This window comes from Buteo buteo, chromosome 4 (assembly GCF_964188355.1).
Source record: "Buteo buteo chromosome 4, bButBut1.hap1.1, whole genome shotgun sequence".
In the NCBI taxonomy this organism is placed as follows: Eukaryota; Metazoa; Chordata; class Aves; order Accipitriformes; family Accipitridae; genus Buteo; species Buteo buteo.
This window is the reverse complement of record NC_134174.1, coordinates 52,443,160-52,453,716: the sequence shown is the minus strand read 5'-3', so window position 1 is coordinate 52,453,716 and position 10,557 is coordinate 52,443,160. Positions and strand designations below refer to the sequence as shown.

General features: G+C 39.2%; 2 protein-coding genes across 10 annotated transcripts in view; one reads left to right on the top strand and one right to left on the bottom strand.

Annotated features, from left to right (window-relative positions):
- Positions 1-10,557, top strand: part of BLNK (B cell linker) — a 108,230-nt gene that overhangs the window by 57,433 nt on the left and 40,240 nt on the right. For 2 of the 7 annotated variants that reach the window (XM_075026130.1, XM_075026128.1), the window contains exon 1: positions 99-293. The exons of the other annotated variants lie outside the window; for them this stretch is intronic. In XM_075026130.1, coding sequence (XP_074882231.1) covers positions 247-293 — 47 coding nt within the window. In that variant the 5' untranslated portion in view covers positions 99-246. Of the gene's footprint in view, positions 1-98; positions 294-10,557 lie in introns of those variants that run through there. 7 annotated transcript variants of the gene reach the window in all.
- ZNF518A (zinc finger protein 518A) overlaps positions 3,553-10,557 on the bottom strand; it is a 62,581-nt gene continuing 55,576 nt past the window's right edge. For all 3 annotated transcript variants that reach the window (XR_012650133.1, XR_012650134.1, XR_012650132.1), the window contains one exon: positions 3,553-6,456. The gene's annotated coding sequence lies outside the window, so the exon portion shown is untranslated. The remainder of the gene's footprint in view (positions 6,457-10,557) is intronic.

Sequence of the window (10,557 nt, the reverse complement as noted above, 5' to 3'; positions counted from 1 at the left end):
CGGAGTGCCTGCGGCTGGGACGGACGGACGAGAGGCTTCAACCACCGGCACGGCAGCGGGGGGGATGTAACCCAGGGGAGGCAGTGTTGGCAGACGAGTTTCCGCCGCTTTCCGAGTCGCGGCACCGGGAGGGAGCCGACCCCAGCCCAGCCCAGCCCAGCCCGGCAGGAGGAAGCGGCCGCGCCGGCAGGTGCCGGGCGGGGAGGAGCGCGGCGTGTCCCGGCGGGTGCCGGCGCAGCGCGGAGCATGGACAGACTGAACAAGCTGACCGTGCCGGCCGGGGAGAAGTTGAGGTAGGGTCTGCTCCGCTCGCGGGGCTCCTCCGCGAGGGGGGAGCGGGGTGGGCGGGAGGACGGGCGGCCGCTCTCCGCAGGGGAGCGAGGCGGGACCGGGAGACTCCGCGGCACAAGGAAGTTGGCGGGAGTGCGGGAGTGAAACGGGGTCATCGCTGGTGGCCGGGGCGGTACGGGGAAGGGCGGAAGGTAAATGCAGGTCTGGAGCAATTAATGGGACACAGATTTCAAAGCAAAATGTGCGTCTGCTTCGTCTGCAGTGAAAACAAGAATGTTTTTAAAGTGTCTGTAAGAAAACAGTCTTTGACTCACTAAGATGTATGAGCCTTATGCGAATTAGAAAAAGCTAATTAATTGCTTCATGGTTTAATCAGAGCGACCTGTGAAGATGGCTGTTGCAGTTAAGTTCTGTCATGTTTCCTAATCTTCGAAAGAACTGGCAGAATAGGGGGAGCTGGAAAGCGGCAAACGTTCCTAAGTGAAGCAGAACAATGTTAAATACAGGGTTTGAGAAGAAAAAAGCAGAAGCTGACCATTACTGAAGTATTTTTAGTGTGACTCGATTGGTGTGCTGGTGGAGTTGGTACCTCAAGGCTCTTTCATCATGACTTTTTTTTTTTATTTCTGAATAGTTAAAAGAAGTCCTGCTTCAGATTAAAGTAGCATAGAAACTTTTTCTTCCCCTGAAAAATAAAGAATACTGAAAAATATTTTTTCATAAAATAACTCAAGCACTCAATACTAATTTATAAACAATTGTCAAGTTTCTCTGCCTCTCCTCAGAAGCCTTCATGCAAATCAGAATAATCCCTTGTAAAGCTAATTTTGATGGAATAGTATTTCTTGATGTCTACTCTTTCCATACTGTTGAAATATTAGGAGGGGGTGTACTTGAAGAGCTGCAATGACCTTTATATTCCTCAGCCAGGCACACCTAATAAGAGCCTAGCAGACTGCATCCTACAGCACAGGCAAGAACTCTGTGGAAGGTTCAATGGACAGGGGGAAGAAGACAGTGAATTTCCTCTTTGTTGGCAATTTATCACCTTAAAATGGTCTAAATGGTGTCAGGTGCTCAATGTTGGTCTGAACTAGCTATCTCAAGATAATAAGCTGAGTGATGGCATGGAAAATTTGATGCCATCAAGACAGTTGCTGGTATGTAAAGAAATAAAACACACACTCTCTGCTGTGATAAAATTGTAGCTGGGATGGGTCTTCTGCACCTTTGCAAATGATTGAAGTAGAATTACTTTCAAGTACACAGAGGGTGTCTACATGTGAGGGTTATAATGGTCCACAACTTGTTTGTGAACCGATTCAAAAGCCCTAAACCAGAAAGGCAGCCATCACATCCCTGCTGCATCTTTACACTGGCTGACACTCTTCATCTTGTCCAAAGTTTTAATATTGTAAAATAAGGAAGAGAAGGAGGTAGCTCTGCTTTCCTGTATTATCTTGAAGTATCAAAAGCTATTTCTCTCCTCCTCATGGCCAATTCACCGTAGTTGTGCAAGGAATGTAAGAGCACACATTTCTCAAACACGTGAGCGTCCTCACTATATGCAGTGGAAGTAGATGCATGCTTCAATTTCAGCATGTCGAAATACGTCCTTTGGCAGAAACCTGGGTATTTGGCTACACGGTCTTACTACAGTATCAGAAATTTTAAAACTTAAGGCAGAGCTTTCCATGAGTACATATTCATAGTATAAATTTAGGACAGATGTGTAAATACAGGAAGAGATCAGCATAACATGGCGGCAGCCTTTTCTTCCTTCTTTGATACAGCTGAATACCCCTTTGCACTATGTGACTTGTTGACAGTGCAGTTGACTTCCTGATGTAGCCTCCTATCTGCATGGAAGACACATAGATGGTTCAGAGTTTGCACTGAATGTTACATGAACGAAATGGTTACTTTAAAAACCTACCTTCCTCCATATGCCAAGAGACAATGCCAAGAAATATTCCTACCAAACATAGTTTCGATTGGTGTAATTATAGTTCACATTTTTTCTAAAGACAGCTTTCTTAAAATTTTTTGCTTTGTAGCAGCAAAAATTAAAGTAGCACTGCTGTTGAGTCAGTGTCTGAGAGTACAGCTTTTGATTTTTTAAGTGCAGACCTGAAAAACTAGATATTATGTGGTTTTGTGAAGCTCATCTATTCTCCATGGGTGTATTTGAGCATACCAGACCTAGCTTTCTGTTGCATTAGCAAGTCTTATGTCAGATCTGAATTCTTAACATATTCTATTTGTTTGTTTATTACAACAGTAAGAACTGTAAGTGTTCTTATGTGCCTCTTTAACTACTATGCTGTGGTGGACATTGTTTGCAGTTAAGTCACTCAATTAACTTTACTATCAGTTGGATAGGAATGCTGGAACTTCATGGAATTCCAGTATTATTTTCATATAGTGTTTGTTATAAGGTATGTGCAGTATTATACAAGTGTTCCCTCGGAGTACATTGTGTTCAAATTGCTTCCATATAGTCAGGAAAAATTAATTCCAAGGCTTGGTTATTTACCCTGAGATGAATTAATTTATGTGGTGCATACAATACTTTGGTACTTTGAATGGTTTTCTAAAGTGTGGAGTGAATACATGAGCAATAGCCATGCTGCCATGGCAGGCTGTAGTATGCCTTGATTTCAGCCTGAACTTCAGGAAAAAAAAAATTATGCTGCAAATGTATAGATGGGTAGATGGTAGGTGGGAAAGGTAACAGGAAGTTAGCAACTCAAAAGATACAGCACTAAACTTGCAGACTCTTTTGGAGTTCAACTTCCTTAGACTATAGCCTATGATTTCTGGTCTTTAAATAATTTCTAGCTCCTATATATATGACTCTGCTATAGCATCTCTTCAAACTTCCTGCATTTTTTTATGACCACAAACCTTAATAATGACCCTCTGCTCATAGCTGTCTTTAGCTCTGTATCACAAAGTCCTTTTCAAAGGCATCAGTACCATCACCACTGCAGTGACAGGCAAACCATGGCACAAACCAGAAGTGTACCATATGCTTTCACTTGCTTAAGGTCATGCAGCCAACAACTTCCAGATTGCAGACAGACTTTTCCAAGAGCACAGTTTCATGTTAATTTCTGATGACTTCATTAATTTGCAGCAGTTCTCCCCCCCAAAAAAAACCCATGAATTCACTATCTCCAACCATAAGTCCCAAATGAAAAGCAAGTGGAAAAAAAGCAATTGACTTTTTTTCTCAGGTGGGACAAGTGTGTCAGTTTATTTGCAATATTTTGTTTTAACATCCCTTGCTAAACAGGTGGGTTTAAGTCCTAATTCTGTTGAAATCAAGAGGAGTTTCCTTAAGGCCTGAATGTCTGTTAGTTGCCTATCAAATTTGAAGGTATTTATGGCTTCACTAATTTTCTACTGATAGAGACAGTTTGACTGTATCTACTAGGTCTTTTCTTTACCAAAGGATTTTCTGGTATTGTTTCCTCTTGAAAGTACGTAAACAGAAAATTAATTCATTTGGGAGTGATATTTAACTGTAAACTGATACCTTCTATGTATAGGATGTTTTATTATAGGGAATATTTACTTTTTGAGAAAATGAATGGGGAATATCTAAACATTAGCTTTGTGCTGTAAGAAAATATTTTATTACAGTAGTTCTACTAATTCCTGTTAATAGTTAATTGTAGCAAACAGAAACTTCATCTGTTTTTTCAAGTCAAATTTTAACATAGTTTATTGCATCAATGGACTTGACCAAGACAAAAGAACAAAAATAAACTCAAGGAGGAAAGAAAGTGGAGTTTCAAAGTAAGCTAGAGAACGGTCCCCATGACAGAACTGGGAATGAAAGTCCATGTCCAACTTTAACATCTTTTCGCCTTTTTAGTTACATAGACTTTGGAGGAAAGGCTATGCAAGTGCCCAGTTACTTGTACACTGCTCAGTGGTCTAAAGGCTCAAATCAGAACTGTTCCACATATGAGATTTTTCCAGACCAACCCCTTCTAAGCTGTTCATTGCTGTTTCTTCCTCACAAGTCGTGGCCTCCTTGCTTCTGCTCTTCTACCTGCTCTGTTCTGCTCTCTCAAGCAGAAGTCTAATCTGCCTCCACCCTCAGGCCCTAAGGACATAACAGCTGTGAAGGTCTTCTGGGATACCACCCACCCATTGCCACCTCCAGCAGTCTTCTGTCTCAGCTTCCAGTTTCTCCTGACAACTTTCCACTGCACAGTAACACTTTGTCACGACAGCAGATTTTTGTGGCACACCCACATTTTAGTCCAACAAAATGTAGGCTGAATGTAAGGTCACATGAAATCACAGTGCCAGTGGTATGCAGTCTTTAAAGTTGAATTTCACAGGCATGGGGGTAAAGGAGTTTGCCAGCTACATTCACCCTGCTGATAAGTACAAATATAAGTTCTTTCTGTAGGATTGTTAGGTCCAGTTTGCCATACAAAGCGTGGGACTGTGATTAAATGATAAGGCTGCATAATCTCTATTTCATCTAGCTTTCTGTCAGCTTAAACAGCTCATGAACCTCCCCCACCTCTGGACTTCGGAATGGAGTGAGATACAAAATGCAAACTTCCCCAAATACCGCTGTAAAAATCCGTTCTTTTGCCCCCAGTGTGACTTCTCCAGTCAAATCCTCCTGTTGCTTTTCCCTCTGACCTTGCTTCAGCATAGCATAGCCTCCACTCCATTTGTAATTCTCCTCCTTTCTCTCTTCCTCTCTTCACAAGCATTTCATTCTGACAGTCCCTTTAAAGTTTTTTTTTCTTGCTTATCATCCTTCTTTCCAGCTATGTCATCCTGCCGAGACCAATGTCCAAGCTGCCCTAAAAAACCCCACTATTTTTTTTAACCTAAATTGCCACATAGTAAATTATTCTCATACAGAATTTCCTGCCTATGATGCTCTTTATAGAAAAGTGTGTTTAAGTGTGACTGTGATCTATCTATTAAATGAAAATATGGCAATGTGGATAAAATGATGCAGTGTAATATTGAAACTATGGTGAAAAGCCTCGGTTTAATCTCTGTATATAGGTAGCAGTGTAAGAGTATAGTCTGTTCATAAGATCAGCTATGTTTATATAGTACCTATAGTTTCATTCTACTTGTGCTGGCAAAGTTGTTCAGTCACTGCCATAGCTTATTCCACCACTGCCTCATATGTACACTCTTCCAAATAAAATAACGTCTTCTAGTGACATTGTAGTGTTGCCAGAATAACTGTCTACAGTAAGAGCATTTGCTAGCTATAGCAATCACAAATGACAGTCTTATGCCTGTGACTGTCAGTTATTCAGCAGAAGCTAGTAACAGAAATTGGATCTAAAGATTTACCTTTTTTTTTAAGTCAAATAATAAATGACCAGTAGCCAAGCAAATAAACCAATAAATTAATTTTCTTGGCCATGGAAAAAATAAAACATTCCAGCAAACTTGGTATAACCATTTTTCACCATTAGTTTAAAACTATACCCCATACAGCTGTGCAGAAAGCTAGGTATTAAATCATAATATGACACTGCAGGTACCCAGTGATATGTTGATCCCAGAACAAAACAGTTTTGTGTTTTACAGAATCATTCAAAACCTACATACTGCACACTACATTATAATGTGATAGATGCTTTTCTTTTGGAAGGCAAATCTGACAATCGTAAAATGTTGCAAAAAAGCCTTCCACACTGTTATGGCTTGTGTCAGCCATAACAGTGTTGGAAAACAACATTAGATTATCAAGAGGGGGAGAAAGAGTTCCCACATTGGTAGAAATTGCTATAAATACCCCTTTATTTGAAAATAAGTATTGTTTTTAGTGGCCTCCTTCCTCACCTTGGAAAATGCTTCTGCAATTTGATTATCTTTCCTAGAGCTGTCTGATGGTCTTTGGAGGCCCAGCTCTTGTAAGTCAACAGTTGAAAAAGTTCATGAAGAGTAATGGAATCAAGCTTTAGTTCTGCTTTTGGTGAATTTAGTTTCAGAAAACCATTTAACCTGATCAAAAACCATCTTCAGGGTTGTAACAGGCCAGACAAGATATAACTGGAACATTTTTAAATACCCTAAGAATTCCATTGTTTTTGCTTTCTGTTTAAAGGATGAGTGAAATCTGGAGTTTCAACACTGCAGGCAGTTCCAGAATTGTGACCAAACCTAGAAGAAAAAATAAGATTTCAATTATCTGCAGAAGAGAAACTGAAAAAAATGACAACTTGTACAGTTCAGATCATTTTACTTAATGTTTACAATGTTACATTAACTGAAATTTTTTACATTTAAAAAATTTGAATGTTTCTTTTTAGTTTGTTGGACCAGTAAAGTTCAGGATGAAACTCGGATTCTCCACTGTAGCACATTACTCTATGCACACTGCAATGAGGGAAATTTGTGACCCACTCTATTTGATGTATTGAATGGAAATGCCTCAACACTACTTCTTTCATAGGTGCAGTTTGCCTGCAGGAATCAGTTAAAAGTAATTTTTAGCCATCTTCAGATGGCTAAATCACATTTTGCAGGTGATTTATAAAGTCCCTCATCATTAGAAAAGAAAGAACATATCTACTTACTACATAGGGTTTTTTCCTTATATGTTTTATGTGGTTTTTAAAATGATTGCTGCATTAGAGGAGTGATTTTAGTTTTATATAACATCTTTTATAGTCTAAATACCCTAAAGCATGGTACAATATGATAGATAAGCAAATATTTCTTTTAGAAAGCAAATATCACTGGTTTTACATGCTCAGCAGACAACAGAATTGGAAAACTGATGGAAAATAATGTGACCGTATTCTCATTCGGCAGTAGGGAACCATCTTCGATTTTTGGTAGACTGTGAAAGGACTTTACATACTGTGTAAGTAAGTTTGTTTTGTGACAGTCACAGTAAATGACTGAGGGGTAAAAGAAGCTTGGAAATTCTGTTAGCATCTTTATCCTAATCTGTTAGTATATGTTTTGGACAAGGTCATTTTCCAGATGTAAGCAAAGCCAGATGTTCAGTGCTACAGGTTTATGACCTCAGTATTAATTATATGCTACACAGTAAATACTTTAGAAAGAATTAAAATAATGGATCCTGAGGCAATAATATGAAAAACATGAGTATATATTTTTCAAGCTTAATGCAAGCGCAACTGGGTGAAGTAGGCTATTAATACAAGTGGCTATACTACATGGCTAAATGATTCCTTCATGTCTTAAAATATAGACACTATAGGCATCTCTGCAAGAAGCACAGAGGCAGCTAAGTGCTGCTGAAGCTGTAGTTACATGGCCAATTTAACTTAGCATAAGTCTGAGCTGCTGCCAAAAGAGTAGGTCTCTTTGTTCCACCCTCCCATTGCCCCTGCTTGCCCTGCCCCTCGTCTCTGCCCTCACACTGGCACTAGGGTTCCCACGACCATGTGATAAAGCTGGATCTGATCCTGCTGGTATCTAAATTGGCAAAAGAAAAAAGAAGCTAGTTTCCCAGCTGGAAATTCCATGATTCATCATAGCTGGGTAAGCACCAACAGGAGAGAAGAGCAAATTTCCCCTTTCAGTGGTAGCCCACGTGGGTTCCAGTAAAGTGGCCATATAACCCTAGGGACCAAAATACTTCTCCAAAGTTCTAAAATTTGATAGACTTCAGAACAAAATAAACAAAACAGGTCCATGAGTAGCCTCTAGTAGATCCCTGCCAGTGCTATCCCATATCTGTGGTGGATATGCTTCTGTAGCTAGAGCCAAAACACTTTCAGCCCAAGTACAGCAGTGTTTGTTAGTCTTAATCAGATGTGTCAAAAAATGTGTTCATTATCCTGTACCCCTATCATTTTGATTCTAAACAGGTGATAAAATCACTTCAGCTAAAGTGTATGTAATGCTAAAGGCATGAAATACAACATCTGCAATTTTTGCTATAAGCATTACGCGACTTTAGAAAAAATACAAAGAGGAAATTAGTTGCTACATTTCAGTTGCTAATGGGTGAGAAAAAAACTGAAAGTCAAAAAGTTATGCTTTAGAGAGGAACAAGAGAGAGTTCCCGTCTCCTTCCAACTTGGGCACTACTGTAGAGAAACTGACTGGGAGAGGGAAAAATCTTGTCAGAGATCGCAAAGGACAGTTTAAAAAACATGCTGAAAGTCTACTTACGGGGTTTTTCCTGTACTCTTACTCATGCTGAGCAAGTATGAACAGAACCAATAATGCAATACATTTTTAAGACAAATTTTGGCTCTACAAAAAGCAATGCAAATTTATAACAATCCTAAAATTAGTGCTTCTCTTAACTTCTTACATCTACCTAGTGTATCTAGAACCTATATACATAAAAGCTACTGCCTTGGAACTGACTTGCAAATATTGGGCAGCATTAAGATATCTGGGGTTATTTTGTCTCTAGGAGTAGACTAATGGGAGTGTTTAAAGTTTAATGCCATATCTAGAAGCTCTGCTCTGTTTTCTTTGACTGTCAGAGCACTATTTGGTAGAGCAAATGCAGACCATTATGCATATAAATCCACTTTTGGTTTAAGGGGAAGAGTTAAGAGGCTGTTTAGAAAAGCCTCCCTTTTCTCTAGTGGGCACAGCACCTTGCCTTCAAGCTATTGAACCCACAAAGTTTTCCAGCCCAGTGAAAAAACACACCATTTTTTTAATCCTTTCACAGTCTATGAGCTTACTGGATTAAAATCACTAAATTAGAAATGTATTTTAGCAGCAATCTTAAATGACACAAAGACACTGATGGAGACTGTACTTAGATGATTAAGTAAATTTACTCATCTCGTGTCAGTGCTTCTGTGCCCACGTTAGCAAGACCTTAACACAAAATTTAAGTACTTACCTAACTTTAGAGTACTTAAACATCTGGCTAAATCTTGATCAAGCCCATTACGTAGTTACACATAGACTTTTTCAATGTCTTTCAATAGGTGACCAGAACTAAAATGGCAGATTTGAAATTTGTGGAAGGGGTAAAAGAGGAGCAAACCAAGAAAAACTCACTCTGTTGGAACACCAAATCAAAATTAAGCCTTTATCTTTCTGTGTTCAATTCACTCAGTTTTCTTTTTCATGCACTTTCATGTCTTTCATGTGCCTGTAGTAGTCTTTCAATGTACATGCCTGCAGGAATGACTGAAATGTTATCTCGCCTTTCAAAAAAATGCTTGTAGAATTGTGACTAAAATTAATGTTACCACTGAGAGGTGGTAATTTTCTAGGTCTGTACCAAGTCCTGTCTTTATTCACTTCCCTGCAATGACTTTGTACTTCCTCTTTTTGGTGAGATATAGAAACCACTTTACTCATTTAAATTTCTCTCCTTGCTCTCCTTCACCTACCAGGCTGTAGGGTACTAGTCCTTCAGAGAGATACAGTGCTCAGTTTTAACTGGAACTGTATTTTAGAGTAACCTTATACGTTTAGTTTCCTTCTGCTGCTTGCAAACCTTTCAGAAAAATGGAGTAAGCCTTGTTAATGTAGCTTCTGTGGGGTTTTTTTGGTTTTTTTGGTTTTTTAATGCATAAACTCATATCCAGACAGATGGGGCATAAAAGGGATCAGTTAACCAAAAAGACTCAGAATGCAGCAGGTCAGTTACAGAACAGAAAATATCTTTTAACTTTTTGTGTCAAGAAATGACATGCAATACTCAGTATATCATAAGAGCTAATTACTTTCTGTACTACTTGCAGTATCACTATTACAGAGTTGGGATAGAGGGAAGAGCAAGCTGAATAGGAGGGAAAAGGTGTCCAAACCTGAAATGCCTTCAGCTGTTATTTAATAACTATATTTTCAAAAGTTGTACTAAAAAGTGCCTGGCCATCACTCCTATCTGATATTCAAAAACAGCTGTGAAGTCCCCAATAGCAGTAGGAAAGGTAACAGGAACCAGGTCTAACTGTTCTTCTCGGCTAAATAGAAGAAGATGGTAATTGCAAAAAAATACTGTATGACTTAAACATGTGACATCTTTGGTTTTAATATACTGTCCATATATACTCAAAACAAGCCTCAGCCTTTATCTAAAATGAGGAAGCAGTTGCACCAAGCAGTCGGTGTCATTGATAGTGCTGTAGTTGTCTCAGCCCCACCGATAAATCTGCATAGGTTCTTTCAATGCACAGAATTCCCAGTCACCTCAAAGTAATTATACTATTCAATTTCATGTTAGGGCTGATTTATGTCAAAGATGTATTATGCCTTTACATGCTACATATTTTCATTTGCTCAATCTATGTTAGTACTTACTAATAC